Here is a 17,015-nt window from a genome sequence, read left to right on the forward strand (position 1 = left end):
GAGGATCTAGGTTCAAGGCCAGCCTCAGCACTTAGTGAAATCCTGTCTCAAAATTAAAACTAAAAAGGGCTGGGGGTATAGCTCAGTGGTAATATGCCCCTGGATTCAATCCCCAGTACCAAAACTCAAACCCAAACAAATACCACAGGGAAAAAATGCTGCTCTCAAAATAGAGCAGGGTTTGGGGAAGGAGATGGGTAATTGAGACAGTAGAATGCAGATAGTTAGAGATAAGCATGCCATTTGTTATAGATTCATGCCTTTTTAAAAAACTTTTTTTGTAATTTGGGCCAATAGTAATCCAAAGAGTAGGTGGTTGTGGAGTGAAAGGAAGTAATAGGTGTAAAGCGCTTAGAACACGCAGAAAGGAAATGCTCAATAAATGTCAGTTGTCATTATTCACTCAATAGACATCATAGAATATATTTAAATGGACATTCTTCAAGCCAAGGGGCAGGGAAAGCTTCCCCTGAGAGAAAACACTTCTTTTGAATCATGTCAAATAAGGGAATGCTAACTGGGCCAGGAAGAGTTTGCTAATGTGTCTAATGACAAAGAAAATATATTATAAATACCTACTAAATCCCAACAATAACAGAACTTTTCTGTTTTCTAGGTTTTGCTTTTTACTTTTTTTTTGCTTCCTTTTTGAAATGAAATGTGCTAGATATCTCTACAATTTTGTTCAGATAACTGCAGAACCCGGAAAAGATGTTGCTGCTATTGATACATAATAAACCTCTATTATTGGAGTACACACACACACACACACACACACACACACACACACACTATAAATTTGAATTCTTGGAACTTTTAACTGTGCTGTCAACTTCGGAAAAAGTGTCCCAGTTCACCATGATGAATTGGCACCATACAGAAAGGAATAGTCATGCTGGTATAGAAACTTGACTTATTTTTTTCCCCATTTGTATGGGGGGTAAAGCACTGTATTCAACATGTAAGGTCTTATCTAAATGATTTTGATTAGAGAAACTAAAAAAGTATTCTCTAAATAAGGAAAAATAAGTACCTAGTAACATCTAAGCCAGCAATGAATAGTATCCATGTTCTGCAGATTTTTTAAGCATTAAAAACAAAACAAAACAAAAAAAAAACACTGGTTTCTGTTTCTCAGCTAAAAGGTCAATGAGCTTTCATATGAAATGCCCCAAATTCTGTAGTTAAATAAGGTCCTCCTCCTGCACTAATATTGCTCATCCAAGTTACTCCCACGTTCGAATGTTCAGATGGATGCTCCAGGGGAATAAGGGTATTTTTGAGTCCTGCTGAAAGCAAACATCTGTTTCACACTGGCATACAGCTCAAAGAGCCAGACCATCCTCATCAACCAAGCAATTGGATTAACATTTATCTGAAGGAAGAAAATGAAATTCTATACGTACATTCTAAGCTACAGGCAAAATTGCTACCAATATAAGCATGCTGGGGTTTAAGGCAGATTGACAGTGGCCCATAAAATTGATTCAAGTTTTCTGGGCCACTGCTGAAACTAGCACTCTCCACCTGAGATGTGCAATTGCGATATCTTATAGAGTTGCCTGGAGTATAAGGCCTTGAAACATTCTGCTGAGCACTGAAGTTTAAATCCAAAACATTTGTGTGGGTAAAAGAGGAGTGAAGGCAGGGCTCTTTCGTCCTCCAAATGAAGGCCTTGGGGGTGTGAAGAATAGGACTTCTAAGGCAAACCATATGTGGAAAAGTCTCAAAATGCATATTTGGCAAGCAACAATTTCAGGGAGTTTGAGGGAAGGACTCTCTAATATTGGGATGTGATTTCAGGAAAATTCCAAATGCTCCTTTTTATTGGATATATATATTTTTTAATTTTTTTTTTGAGAGAGAGAATTTCAATATTTATTTTCTAGTTATCGGTGGATACAACATCTTTGTTGGTATGTGGTGCTGGGGATCCAACCCGGGCCGCACGCATGCAAGGTGGGCGCGCTACCGCTTAAGCCACATCCCCAGCCCTGGATATATATATTTTTCCAAACAATTATATTATCTGCAGCCTTCAAATGATGTCCTAAGTATTGTTGTCTAGCACCCGAACTGCTAATCTGATATCCAAAAATTAAATTGTTTTAATTTGGGATATTTTTATTGATTTAACATTTACCAGTATAAGAAAATAAAAGTCACATACATTCTCAGGAGCTATAGGTAAAACTGCTACCAATCTAAGCATCCTGAGATCTTAAAGTCTGATTAACAGTGGCCCACAGGATTGATTCAATTATTGGGACTACTGTAGAGAAAGATTCATTTCACATAAGATGTACAATTAAATGGGTATCTTATATAGTATAAGTCCTTTAGTACTGATAGATACTGAAGATATGGACATTTTTCATATTAGACATTAATATTTACTTTATTTCACCTTTGTGAATCATTATAACCTTTTTTCATTTTTCATTTGGCATCTTAATGCTTTAAAAATACATATTAGAGCTGTGCATGGTAGCATACACCTGTAATCCCAAAGACTTGGGAAGCCGAGGCAGGAAGATTGCAAGTTCAAGGTCAGCCTCAGCTAATTTTAGTGAGACCTTAAGCATCTTAGTGAGACTCTATCTCAAAATAAAACATAAAGAGAACTAGGGATGTGACTCATTTGTTAAGCACCCCCTGGTACCAAATATATACATATATATTTTTCATACTAATATATGTGTGTATATCACACACACACACACATATATTAGTATGAGGAGTTTATGGAGAGTGACTGCTAAAGGGCATAAGGTTTCTTTTGGGGTGAAGTTTCTAGAATTGATTGTGGTGATGGTTATACTAAAAACCATTGCGGTATACACTTCCAATGGGTGAAATATGTGTTATGTGAATCTCTCAATAAAAATGTTTTTAAAAAATCAGAATAAATCATTTCCATATTAAAATAATAAGCCTCTTTTAAAAAAATTGATTGGCAACTTTCCCAATCTCAATTACCTTTTGTTTTTTCATAATCAGAAGATACATACCCTTAGTTAAATCTCTAGTCTGTTTAATCCTTCCATTGCTTTTATTTGGAAAATTCCATCACATCCAGATAGTCACTAATATGTCCTTCTGCTGAGAGCCATAGCCAAGTAGGAATGACACATGGCAATTTCCTTGTCAGCCTACCCCATGTTGCTTAGAGGGAGGACTTTCCATTGTGGAAATGGGCTTGCCTTGGACCCAGGTCATTTGCAGTGACATTGCATGATTGTTTGAGAAAGGTGACCCTGCTCAAGGACCAGGGTGGATCCGGGTTTAGGGAGAATCCTGCTGGATTAGGATGGGTCCAGGTTTAGGGTGTATCCTGCTGGGAATAGGGAGTATCCTGCTGCCCCAGGCGCCCGCCCACTCCTTGAGTTCCTGTTGAGTTCTCGCGGGATTCAGAGAGTATTTGGGGATGCAGAGCCCAGTGGAAGTGTGGATTTTCCCAGAACGTGCGTGTAGAGTGCCAGTGTGAGTTCAGGAATAAAGAATTGCTGTTTGAATCTACAAGGCTGTGAGTGGCTCGTGATTTTGTGCTCAGCCAGACTGCAGCATCCTTCTAGCTCATAATCATTTTCAATCCATCTGAACTTGGGTGTACATTATGACATTATAATCTTATATTCTCCAAAATTACCTTTTCTTTCCTGTTTCTTTGAAATACTTCATTATAGTATCATCTATTTCTAGCCACTATGGCATCAGTCTGAGAGTTCAATGGAAGCTAATAGTATATTTTAATATTTATACCTTTAAAATATGGCTTTACATATAGTATTCCAAGGCTTTATTTCTGGTTCACATTCCTAGGTATTCTTGTAATCTTTGTTTCAGAGGAAATTTAGCTTAATTTTATTAACCCGTTGAGAAAACAAGTGGAGTTGCATTTACCAATGAACCAATTTGGAAAAATAGGAGATTTTTTAAATATTTAATTTTATCAGCTAAGAGCACAGTGCATTTTTCCATTTATGTGGGTCTTCCATTTTCTTCATCTAGGTCCCACACATCTTCAGCTTGTCTATAAATTTTGTAGTTTGTTGCCAGGATGAACAGTGACATATTCCCATTAAGACCACTCACTCTTTGTGCTGGGAATCACACCCAGGCATGCTTTGCCACTGAGCTACATCCCCAGCCCTTTTGGAGACAGGGCCTGGCTAAGCTGTGGAGGCTGCCTTTAACCTATGATCCTCCTGCCTCTGTTACCCTCAGTGTGTCTAGTTAGGATCCAAGTCCTTGGTGTCCTGAACAAAGAACTGAACAAGACACACACAAGTCACAGGCTAAGCGCAGGCTTATTGATGGTGAAGATGGAGGTAGCACTTTGTGGAGTGGAGTGAGCCAAGCAAATGAGAGAGAGACTCAAGGCCCCATGGCTGGGAATTAGTGTTTTATATGCTGAACTGATGTGTTGTGTTTCCTTTGTAGACCTGATTGACGACCTTACTTAACCTTGTGATACCTGATTAGAATATTGCCCACTTTACCCCCATTGGTCATTTTAAAATACTGAATCTGTGTTGTTATGGTGATAAGTCCTCAGTGGCAGGAGTTATCATGGTAATGGCTTATTGTAAACAGGGACATGACTCCTTTCCCTGTATCACTGTCCGGTCCTCCAGTGGCATCCTTCTTATACCCTTCCCCTGCCAGCTTGGTGTCCTGAACTCACCTAACACCTTATCCTCTCAAGTAGCTAGGATTACAGGCATGCACCATTCGTTTGGGTTCTAATGTATCAAAACAATTAAGTCAGTATTCTAATGACAAGCCCCTAATATTAAAAAGTATGTATTAATGAAATATGGGGCTAGCAATATAGCTCAATGATTCAGTGCTTGCCTGTCCAGCATGTATGAAGCTCTGGGTTGTTACTTTAGCATTAAAAAAAAAAGTGATAATAATAATAAATTTTATAACAGGTTTTAAATGATATGTATTCAAGTTAATAGAAAGATATGAAACCTATCAATTTTACCACTTTCTAGAATGTGTTGCATCGAAAATGGGGCTCACTCAAAGGGGTAAAAGGGGTTAACAAAGCATTCATGATGACATTCAAAACAAATTGTTTGGGTGGGTTTCCCTTTTCCCTCAGCTGTGCTTAGCTACATCTCTAGCCCTTTATTTATTTAGTACCAGGAATTGAACCCAGGGGAGCTTACCCTCTGAGCTAAATCCTCAGCCCTTTTTATTTTTATTTATTTATTTTATTATTATTATTATTTTGTGTGTGGTGCTGGGGATTGAACCCAGGGCCTTGTGCACTCTACAAACTGAGCTATATCCCCAGCCCCCAGCCCTTTTTATTTTTTATTTAGAAACAGGGTCTCACTAAGTTGCTTAGGGCTTTGCTAAATAGCTTTGAACTTGCAATCCTCCTGCCTCTAGAGTTGCTGGGATTACAAGTGTGCGCTACTGCTCCCAGCTTTGCGACAAGGAAGTGTGCAGGCTGGCCTCAAACTTACGATTCTCCTGATTCTTGTTTAAAGTCTAATGTTCCATGACAAGCCATCACAATTATACTATTAGATCTTTGGTTGAACAGTATTAACTTAGCAAAGTACTATATATATATTTTTTAATCATTTACTAGGAGATGCAAGACAGCACTCTAGTAACCCCAAATCATCCGTAGTAACCCCCAATTCACTATTTTGGTGAAAATGGAGAGAGTAAAAACCATATGCTATAAATAATACCATCAATCAAAACATCTGTCTGAAACTTGAAGTCCCTTCCTAGGCCTTCCAATAGGCCTTTGTGGAACAAATAGCAGACCTCTTCTCTCCTCACTGAGGCCTGAGAGGAGGATGCTTAAAACTACCAGGCTAAGGAACAGTCAACAAACATACACAACACAGAGAGCCAAGGTCAGGGCCAGATCTTCTCAGAGCACAGATAACCTTAGGATACAACCACCTTGTGGACCTGGATATAAGTGGATCCAATGAGTTAAAAAGTCTTAATTTCTGGGGACAGTGTAAATTGCTGGAGCTTAAAAATCTGATCATGGGGCTGGGGATGTGGCTCAAGCGGTAGTGTGCTCGCCTGGCATGTGCGGGGCACTGGGTTCGATCCTCAGCACGAAAGAAAGAAGGAAAGAAGGAAAGAAGGAAGGAAGGAAAGAAAGAAAGAGAGAGAGAGAGAGAGAGAGAGAGAGAGAGAGAGAGAGAGAGAGAGAGAAAGAAAGAGAGAGAGAGAAAGAGAGAGAAAGAAAGAAAGAAAGAAAGAAAGAAAGAAAGAAAGAAAGAAAGAAAGAAAGAAAGAAAGAAAGAAAGTTGTGTCCACAAAAACTAAATATCTCTCTCTCTTAAAAAAAAAAATCTGATCATTTGCCTGCAAAACAGCCTAGATTCCTTCTCTTCCATCCATCCCAGATCTGCTTTACCTTTTCCAAGTTCTTAGTAATAATTTAATAATTACTGGCAATCAGATCACATCAGAGAACTAAGAGAGCAATATAAGGGCTCTAACAATTTGCACAGCTTGATAGAGAGTCTGGGGAAATTAGTAGGGAAGAGTACAGAGAGAAATATTGGGGAAAATTAAGCATTACTCTTTGTAGAAACAATAGATAAAACACAACAAACAACAACAAAACAACCTTGAATTTCCTTCTTTCCTCCCTTCCTTGACAATCGCACTATGTTGCCCAGGCTGGTCCCAAACTCCTGGGCTCCAGCAATCCTCCTACATCAGCCTCCTGAGTAGCTAGGATGACAGGGGTGCAGCACTGTTACCCTGCTGATGCCTTGAATAACTTAATAATCCAAGTGATGCATAGAAATTGTCGGGTTTTTTTTTTTTGCTTTTAAAAATATATGTGCATTGTTATAAGCAAAAATAAGTCAGAAATAATAATGTTAAATCAAACCTATTTAAGATGGACTATAGACACACCACATAGTATAATTTTAGAGCAGAAAGTAAAATGTTTACAAGAATCATTTAAAGTAAAATCAAATTTTTATTCCAACAAATATAATATCCGAGATAAATTTATATTCTTGATTGATTGTTGCTATAAATTTCTTCATATCAGGAAAACTGTTATATTTAAAATCCTTAAAATAATTTTGGCACAAGTCAAATCTTCTCATTTTGTTAAGTCCCTGAGCTCTTTAACAATCCCTGAGGCTGATTCCTACATTGGCCTCTCTCCCAGCCCCATTCTGGTCTCGCCTCCACAATGCCTTGTCACCGTATCCAGCCCCCAGTCACTTTAAGTGCCCCCCTCATGTTGACTCTAGATACTATAGGAGAATCCTCACCCCAAAGAGGACACCATATAATCCTTCTTATTGTCAAGGCAGAGAAAGCAGATGGGGGTATGTTTTGAGTATTTTTCTTATTGTTCCTAAAATTTGCCTTCAGTGGTCAGTGTTCTAACATCTCCAGGGCTTTATGCCTCAGATGCTCATCCAAACACTGAACAGCAAAGAGATCGACGTCCAGGTCAAACTTATTGGCAAAAAAGTGGTGCTTACGTAGTATCCAGTTCAAGTCGCCAGCTCCGAAAACACACACTGAGCGCACATGGACCCCGTTGCAGGGTGGGTAAAGTGCACCCTGGGCAATGTCACCTTCAAAGTACTGCCACTTGACAAACCTGGCAACGGACTGCATGTCAGACAAGTCATACTTGTGGCTTAAGGACAGTGAGCCTGGGACCTCAGGGATCCTCTGAATAGTGGCCCAGAGATACTCATCTGGGCTGTACGTGTCTTGTGCCCACTCCATGAACTTGTGAATGTTTTCATTCTCTAGCACATACCTCACGTACTCCCTACTGACCACAAAATAGGCACTGCCCGAAAACAAAGGTGTTTTGAGTGGAGGATGCCCTTTGACAGTCCCCGTATTAGTCAACTTTCCATTAATGACCACATGATGCTTCTTCCACCTTTCTTCTTTATTAGATGGCATCTTTTCCGTTTCCAGGTTGTTTTCACCCATGAACGACTTGAGCTTCCTGACAATTTCCAGGTTGGTTTTAATAGGAAAATCTAACCCACAAAGATTGATCAAGTACTTCCAATTGGCACTCATTCTGTAGAGGTCCTTCATGCAGTTGAGATCGGCCTGAACCCGACTCCAGGATGCATAAACTACATTCTCCAACTGACTGGCCACAAAGACGTTACTGAAACAGGATGCGATGCCCATTACCGCTGCTATAAAGGAGTCCTCTGATTTTTTGTCTACATGAATGCAGTAGAAATTCTGAGGCATATAGATGGCCCTCAGGAGCCTGTCAAGCATTTCAATTTTGTGATGAACCACTATGGAGTATGCAATTGGGAAGCTTTCCTCTTCTTTACTAAGAGGTTCTATAATATATTTACGCATCTTAATGAATGAAGGGCAGTCACTGGTCATGTTTATATAGTCAGATGGTGTCCAACGAGGACGTTTTCTAAATTTCACTGTTAGTATCTCAAGCTTTACCTTCTGGATTTCATTTGCATCACCCTGCAAAATTTTGGTGCAATTAATATTATTACTAGGATTATCTCCAATAAGCTCCAGGTGTCTGACACTTACAAATTCAGCCTTCTGATGAATCCTTACAACAGAGAAAGTTATTAGGGATAAAACAAGAATCATAAAATAGTATTTAGTGGGACAAGAAAAAAGTCTCCTCCGCCATAAATTCCTCAGCATTTCAAATGACAGTCTGAGATTTTCCTCTAAGTGATCTTCTAGGCTTCCAGCACCAATGATCTTCCTTCCGATTTTCTGTCCAGCGTGGCCTTAAGAGTTTATCAGAAGTACAAAGGCATCTTGAAAGTGACCAACAGCACTAAAAGAAAAACAGAAATGATCTTTATAAATATAGAACTCAAGAACCGTGCTATTTGTTATGAGGCTGTAACAAAACAAAAACAAAAGTGGGTTAATCAGCAAAACGGGAGTTTTACAGGAAACCCACAGTCTCCAGTATTAGAACCACAAGTTGGAGGAGGAAAAACCCAACAACCCCACCCAGGCCTAATGTTCTAAAATATTCCACAATAAACACTTTACCTCTCAGGTAACTGAAGTGCAAAAACATAGTGGACGATCTACCTGTTGAACTGTCCACACTGGGCAAGTTTTTGAAAGTAAGCCAATTGTAAGAATTAGCACACCTTCTCTCTCTCTCTCTCTCTCTCTGGGGGGGTGGGGCACTGGGGATTGAACCACTGAGCCACATCCCCAGCTCTTTTTTATATTTTATTTAGAGACAGGGCCTCACTAAGTTACTGAAGCTGGCTTTGAATTCATGATCCTCTTGCCTCAGCCTCCTAAGCCACTCGATTACCAGCATATGCCACCAAACAAGCTAGCACACCCTCTTGTTGAAATGGTTACACTAATTTCAGTTCTTCCTGACATCTATTAAAGTCTACCACGTGGCATCAGCAGCCATAAGATCTGAGGAGATCCGATATCCACTTGGCTTTTTCCTGATTTCGGATTAGGGCTACACTTAGAAGTTCAGGAGTGATAGGGACTTCAAAGGATCTTTGAAAGAAGGGAAAGTAAACTGAGTTTTCAAACTGAACCAAAGGGCTCAGCTAAAACCAGGCCAGATTTGGGGCTGTGTTTGGGTGACTCTACATTTAATCTCAGTTCCACGTCAGGCACTATATGAAGATACAGCCTGAATTTCCTAAACTGAGTATAACTAATTATAATTATTAAGCCCTCAGAAAAACAAGAGCTGTATATGACAGAACTTTTGTCTACTTTCTAATTTTTACTATATAAAATGCTTTAAAAAAATTCAAGTATTATTTCATTTTTAAAAACAACTTTATAACTTGACAATTGGTTCTATAACTAATAGGTGCTATTCTGAAAAAGAAGATCAAATACCATTAGTTCTGATCATACTAGATTTAAAGAGATTTGAAATGAGTTTTAAACAGCAGAATTAGCACTGATACTTTTAAATATTTCATTAGGAAGTCAATCGTGAAGATCAATAATACAAATGAAAATAAACAGTTGACCATTATTAGTTTAGAATAACGTTAAGAAAGGTATTCAGACTTTTTACCATTGAGAACTAAGGAAAGTATGGATCATTTAGTGCTGAGATTCTTGGTAACATCCTGCACCCCTTCAGAGTACCTCTCATGCTGCCAGTTTTCTTCAGTGAATCAGGCGTCTAGTGATGGTGATATGTCCCTTGAAGCTTTTTTAAAAATCTGTGAAATGAAAAGAGAAATGCATGAAGGGACATAACTATATGTGTACTTGCAGCACACAAGAAAGCATGCTGGTTCTCTTTGTATAGATGTACTTTTTTCCCCCTCAAAATTATGGCAGATTTCTATCTTTTAAAATTTGCTTCTTTATAATTGTATTTTGCTAATGCTATGGTTGTGGTTGGTAAAGGTGTGAAAACATACTGACATTTAGATCTCCCCCCAACGCCCGAAGTGTTAGGGGATCGAACCTGGGGCTTTTGCATGCTAAATAAGTGCTTTACCACTAAGTTACAACTCCAGCCATAGGCTGAGCATTTTGAAAGGAAGCTCCAGCATCATTTCCCAAAATGTGTGACAAGGGACAGTTTAATGTTCAAGATGATTGGAAATCCAACATATCCCACCCTCACTGTGAAACTTCCCAATGCTCACTGGCATATTAATGACAATCCTGTAATTGAATAAGCTGCTTGTCTCATTTTCTTCCAACTAACTTAACTATTAGAAAGCAAACAATTCTGGTAAAATAAGGATTTCCATCACTAAAATATCAAAACAAGAAACAACAATATGCCCCTAAGCAATTCCTGCCCAATCTTTAGCAGACCATGAAGCTACAGCAGAGTCTTACAGGGGCCTCAAACTATAAATATAGAAAAACTCATCTAAAAAGTCACTAAACAAACACAACAAGTCCTGGGCAGGGTAAGAGTAGAGGTCTGATTGCCAAAATTGAACTATTATAAAATGTCCAGTTTCAGCAAAAATATTACAAGGTATGCAAGAAACAAAACAAAAAACTCACAAAAGTTCAACCCACATATAAGGGGAGAGATAGTCAATAAAACTAATCCCCAAGGAAGCCCAGGCACTGGATTTAACTAAACAAAGACTCAGAATGACATTTAACCAGCTGAGAACTTTAGTAAAGGGAATTTACAAAACAGAGCCAACAGAAGTCTGAAAATGCACAGTTAAAATAACTGACTGAAAAAGCTGGCTGTGGAGTTCCAACAGCAAGTTTGAAATGACAGAAGAAAATTCAGTGAAATTTAAGACAGGCCAACTGAGAATATATATAGTCTGAGGAGCAACAACAACAACAAAAAAAAAAAGTAAAAAAAAAAGTAAACAATGCCTCAGAGAACTGTGAGACACCATCAAGCAGACCAACAAATAGCAATTAGAGTCCAGGAAGGAGAGCAGAGAAGAGGGAAGAGGGGCAGGGACAGAAAGAATATCTGAATAATGACTAAAAACTTTCCAAATCTGACTTTAAAAATACTCATCTGTACATCCAAATAGCTTGAAGAAGTCCACATATGCAAAATGGTATAGCTGGTTTGGCAGGCAGTTTGGCAGTTTGTCTCAAAGCTAAGAGTAGATTAACCATTCAATCTAGCAATCAAAGTCCTGGTACTTACCCAAGATGAGTTATAAATGGATATGTACACACAAACCTACATAGGCATGTTTATAGCAACTTTGTTCATACTTGCCAAATTTTTGAAGTAACCAAGATATCCTTCAAGAGGTGAATGAATAAACAATTTGGGATACATCCACCTAATGATAAAAGGAAATGAGCTATTTAGCCACAAAAGATATGAGAAACTTTGAATACATGTTGCTAAGTGAAAGAAGCCAGTCTGAAAAGATTACATACTCTATGATTTCAATCATATGACATTCTGGAAAAGTCAACACTGCAGAGACATTAACAAGATCTGTGTCTGTCACAGTTTTGGAGGGGAAAGGAGGAAGTGATTAATAGGTAGGGCACAGTTCAGTTTTTAGGGCAATGAAGCTATTCTGTATGATACTGAAATGGTGGCTAACTGATGTTACACATCTGTCAAAACCCACAGAATAAAACACAGAGTGAATTATCAATGAGAATTATCAATAGTTAAGTGATTAGGGCTGGGTATATAGCTCAGTGGTAAAGCACTTGCCTAGCATGTACAAGGCCATACCTCTAATCCCCACAATACACACACACACACACACACACACACTGATAATAATGCACAAAGGAGCCTGAGGGTGCAACTCAGAATGCTTTCCTAGCCTATGCAAATTCCTGGACTCAATCCCCAGCACTGTATTTCTACTTTTTTTTTTAAAAGTAGAAATACAGATTCAATTCTAACAAACATACCATACTAATGCAAGATGCTAATAATAGGGGAAACAGAGTGAGGGGGTATGTAGGAACTCTGTCCTTTCTATGAAATTTTTCAGTACACCTAAACTGCTGAAAAAAATAGTCTACTAAAACCAAATAAAAACTAATTTGCAGCTGGGCGTGGTGGTGTACACCTGCAATTCCAGAAATTTGGAGGCTGAGACAAGATGACCAAGCTACAGCAACTTATCTAGACCATCTCAGAATAAAAAATTAAAGCAAAGGGGCTGGAGACATAGAATGCCCCTGGGTTCAATCCTTAGTACTTCAAAAAATAAAAAAATAAATAAAATCACAAATCCTAGTTCAATGAGATCCAAAGAGTACAATCTCAAAAACACCTTTACGTAGGCTCTTCATAATCAAACTGTTAAAAAACAAAGAATCTTGAAAATATAAAATGATTATTCCATGGGTCCTGAAAAATCACTAACAACTTCAAATAAAAAACAATGGGTACCAGAAGTAGTGGATGTTATATTCAATATGCAGAAAGAAAAAGATTATCAATTGTAAATTCTATAATTAGCAAAATCATTCAAAAAAATTAGAAAGTAATACACTCCTAAATAGACAAAACTAAGAGAATTCACCAACACTAATACCCTCCTAAAAGTACTAAATGGAGTCCTTTAAACTGAAATTAAAAGATGCTGGATGGTAACTCAAATCCACAGGAAGAAATAAAAAGCAGCAGTAGAGGTATATAAGTAAGTAAAACATACAACAGTACAAAAGTTAATTTCTTTGTAACAATTTTCTTTTCCTATTTGACTTAAAGGACAAACACACAATCTAATGAGAGATGTTTTGATTTTATATATTTACCACCATGGTAAATTCAGAAGGGAAATCATTAAAAGAAATTTTAATTAACCACTAACATACTTTCAACACCTAGAACATTTGCCCACATAAAAATTGGCTAAGAAATGGTAAAACACAATTTCACATAGAAAGGATTCCAGGATGAAAAGAAGTTTCAAGAGAAATAAAACTTGCACATGCTATATAGTATTTTAATGCACCTTTAGTCATCCAAAAATTTTTAGTTTAACTAGCAAACACTACCTAGGAAGGAATGGAACAAAATAATTCCCCATGCAAAGAAATGTTGGCACCTACAAGCAATGACCTTTCATCTATGACTTTAAAAAACTAAAACGAGAAAGTATAAGGATACTAAGTTTGCTTTTTTCGCAACGGGTTTGCCACCAGAACACAGGTGTCGTGAAAACCACCGCTAAATCAAAGCCAAAATGGGAAAGGAAAAGACTCACATCAACATCGTTGTCATTGGACATGTAGATTCGGGCAAGTCTACCACTACTGGCCATCTGATCTACAAATGTGGTGGGATCGACAAAAGAACCATTGAAAAATTTGAGAAGGAAGCTGCTGAGATGGGAAAGGGCTCCTTCAAGTATGCCTGGGTCTTGGATAAACCGAAAGCTGAACGTGAACGTGGTATCACCATTGACATCTCCCTGTGGAAATTTGAGACCAGCAAGTATTATGTGACTATCACAGAGACTTTATCAAAAACATGATTACAGGCATATCTCAGGCGGACTGTGCTGTCCTGATTGTTGCTGCTGGTGTTGGTGAATTTGAAGCTGGTATCTCCAAGAATGGGCAGACCCGTGAGCATGCCCTTCTGGCCTACACACTGGGTGTGAAACAACTAATCGTTGGTGTTAACAAAATGGATTCCACTGAGCCACCCTACAGTCAGAAGAGACATGAGGAAATCGTCAAGGAAGTCAGCACCTACATTAAGAAAATTGGAATGGTGACAACATGTTGGAGCCAAGTGCTTATATGCCTTGGTTCAAGGGATGGAAAGTCACCCGTAAAGATGGCAGTGCCAATGGAACCACATTGCTTGAAGCTTTAGATTGCATCCTGCCACCAACTCGTCCAACTGACAAGCCTTTGTGTCTGCCCCTCCAGGATGTCTACAAAATTGGTGGTATTGGTACTGTCCCTGTGGGCCGAGTGGAGACTGGTGTTCTCAAGCCTGGCATGGTGGTCACCTTTGCTCCAGTCAATGTCACAACTGATGTAAAGTCTGTTGAAATGCACCACGAAGCTCTGAGTGAAGCTCTTCCTGGAGACAACGTGGGCTTCAATGTCAAGAACGTGTCTGTCAAAGATGTTGGCCGTGGCAATGTTGCTGGTGACAGCAAAAATGACCCACCAATGGAAGCAGCTGGTTTCACTGCTCAGGTGATTATCCTGAACCATCCAGGCCAAATCAGTGCTGGCTATGCTCCTGTACTGGATTGTCACACAGCTCACATTGATTGATCGCCGTTCTAGTAAGAAGCTGGAAGATGGCCCTAAATTCTTGAAATCTGGTGATGCTGCCATCGTTGACATGGTTCCAGGAAAGCCCATGTGTGTTGAGAGCTTCTCTGACTATCCTCCTCTGGGTCGTTTTGCTGTTCGTGATATGAGGCAGACAGTTGCTGTGGGTGTCGTCAAAGCAGTGGACAAGAAGGTTGCTGGAGCTGGCAAGGTCTCCAAGTCTGCCCAGAAAGCTCAGAAGGCTAAATGAATATTACCCCTAATACCTGCCACCCCAGTCTTAATCAGTGGTGGAAGAACGGTCTCAGAACTGTTTGTCTCAATTGGCCATTTAAGTTTAATAGTAAAAGACTGGTTAATGATAACAATGCATCGTAAAACCTTCAGAAGGAAAGGAAAATGTTTTGTGGACCATTTTGGTTTTTTGGGTGTGGCAGTTTTAAGTTATTAGTTTTTAAAATCAGTACTTTTTTTAATGGAAACAACTTCACCAAAAATCTGTCACAGAATTTTGAGACCCATTAAAACAAAGTTTAATGAGGAAAAAAAAAAAAGGATACTAAGTTCTAAAAATAAGAAAACAGACTCTGTTCTTTTATACTTCTAATAACTAGGAGAGTAGGTCAAGGAAGAGGACCATAAAGAAAACATCGAGTGCTCCTCTGGTGACCACAGAGTCGCTACAAGTGTTTGAACACAAAACTAACAACTTCTGGGTCAAGGAAAGGGTGCTTTTGAGTACTTGATGGAATGTGAAGGCAGGCAATGACCCTGGGGGGAGAGAGAGGAGGCAGCAAACAGAATTGGAGAAGTAAAAGGTGAGAAATAACTGGTTAAGCAGACCCATGAATCCCTGCCTGACTGGAGGAACCAGCTCTAATTACACTACAGGATCTTCAAAGGGTTCAGGAACCAGAGACCCTGCAGCTCTGAAGGAAGGCTTGGCAGCTGTTTACAGCGCAGGTGGGTCTCCACCTCAAGCCTGGCAGAGGTCCCCAGGCACCAGGGAAGTTAGGGTTTCCATCCAGCAAACAGGATCACAGGCATAACATCTTCCCCATTCCTAACCAGTCTGCCCCTCTCAGTTCTCAGAAACGTGTCAAGCCAAGGAAGGAGTTTCATTTACTGGGAAATCCAACTAAGCCAAGAGAAAAAAAATAACTGTGTTGTTTACCCTGGGAGTACCTTAAAGTTCAAAGGAAGTGGGCTGTTTGGAGAGAAGAAAACTATTCATAATATAGTCAGATACTGCTTTCAATAAAAATAAATAGATAGCTGGGTATGGTGGCACACACCACGATCCTAGTCACTCAGGAGGCTGAGGCAGGAGGATTGCAAATTTTTGATCAGTTTAGTGAGATATGTCTAAAAATAAAAAATGAAAAAGGAGTGTACATGTAGTTCAGTGGTAGAGGCTTCTTGGGTTCCATGCCTGGTAGTATCATACACACACACACACACACACACACACACACACACACACACACATACACACACACACTCACACACAAAAGCAGGGGTGGAAACCATTGATTAAATAATTTGAGAATACTTCCAAAAATGAAGGAATTGCAAAATCCCCTGAAGTCCCAGTACAATGGATAAAATTAGACCCATACCAAGATACATTGATTTAATCGGTCATGAAATATCAGAATACTGGGAAAAAAAGACTATCACACAAGCTTCCAGAGAGTGGATCAAACTAAGCCACATAAAATAAACTCAGAGGCAGAATGTCTGTCTTCATACCTTACAAATCCAACTACAAAAAAACAAAAGACAACAGAGCAACTCCTTCAAAGTGCTCATGAAAACCAAATTCCAGCTCAGAATTCTTATAATCGGATGAGCTGCCAATCAATATAAGTGTAAAATAAAAACATTTGCTGGCTGGCAAAGTCTCAAAATGTCCTTATGCACCTTTTCCCAGCAAGCTACTAGAGAACATGCCCCATCATTGGGATGAGGAAGATGTAGCTCAGAGGTAGAGCGCTTGTTTAACATGTGCAGGACTCCAGGTATGATCCCCAGCACTGAAAATAAAGTAAAACATAAATACCACCCTACCACCAACAAAAACCCTTAAGCATTAACCAAGAATGGGGAAGTCATAGTAAGAATCAAAAAATGGATCTAGCACACCAAGAAAGAAAAGGGAACCCCCAGGACTACAGGAAAGGGACATTCTAGGCTGAACACATAAGAAACCAAGGAGAACCACAGCAGACCAGAGCAGGTCCAGAAGCTCTAGGAGTGATGCCCTCAAGAAGATAAAACTAATGGGATATAACTGAAGG

General features: G+C 39.1%; 1 protein-coding gene and 1 pseudogene across 18 annotated transcripts in view; one reads left to right on the forward strand and one right to left on the reverse strand.

Annotated features, from left to right (window-relative positions):
- Positions 1-6,965: 6,965 nt before the first annotated feature.
- Gcnt1 (glucosaminyl (N-acetyl) transferase 1) overlaps positions 6,966-17,015 on the reverse strand; it is a 33,364-nt gene continuing 23,314 nt past the window's right edge. For 5 of the 18 annotated variants that reach the window (XM_005324115.5, XM_078047468.1, XM_078047473.1 and 2 more), the window contains 2 exons: positions 10,064-10,214; positions 6,966-8,821 (listed from right to left, as the gene is read on the reverse strand). In XM_005324115.5, coding sequence (XP_005324172.2) covers positions 7,396-8,682 — 1,287 coding nt within the window. In that variant the 5' untranslated portion in view covers positions 8,683-8,821; positions 10,064-10,214 and the 3' untranslated portion in view covers positions 6,966-7,395. Of the gene's footprint in view, positions 8,822-10,063; positions 10,215-11,712; positions 11,784-17,015 lie in introns of all 18 variants that reach the window. The other 13 variants (XM_078047462.1, XM_078047461.1, XM_078047459.1 and 10 more) reach the window with 5 other exon arrangements.
- Positions 13,597-15,115, forward strand: LOC101969759 (elongation factor 1-alpha 1 pseudogene; annotated as a pseudogene).

Source organism: Ictidomys tridecemlineatus, chromosome 4 (assembly GCF_052094955.1).
Source record: "Ictidomys tridecemlineatus isolate mIctTri1 chromosome 4, mIctTri1.hap1, whole genome shotgun sequence".
Classification (NCBI taxonomy): domain Eukaryota; kingdom Metazoa; phylum Chordata; class Mammalia; order Rodentia; family Sciuridae; genus Ictidomys; species Ictidomys tridecemlineatus.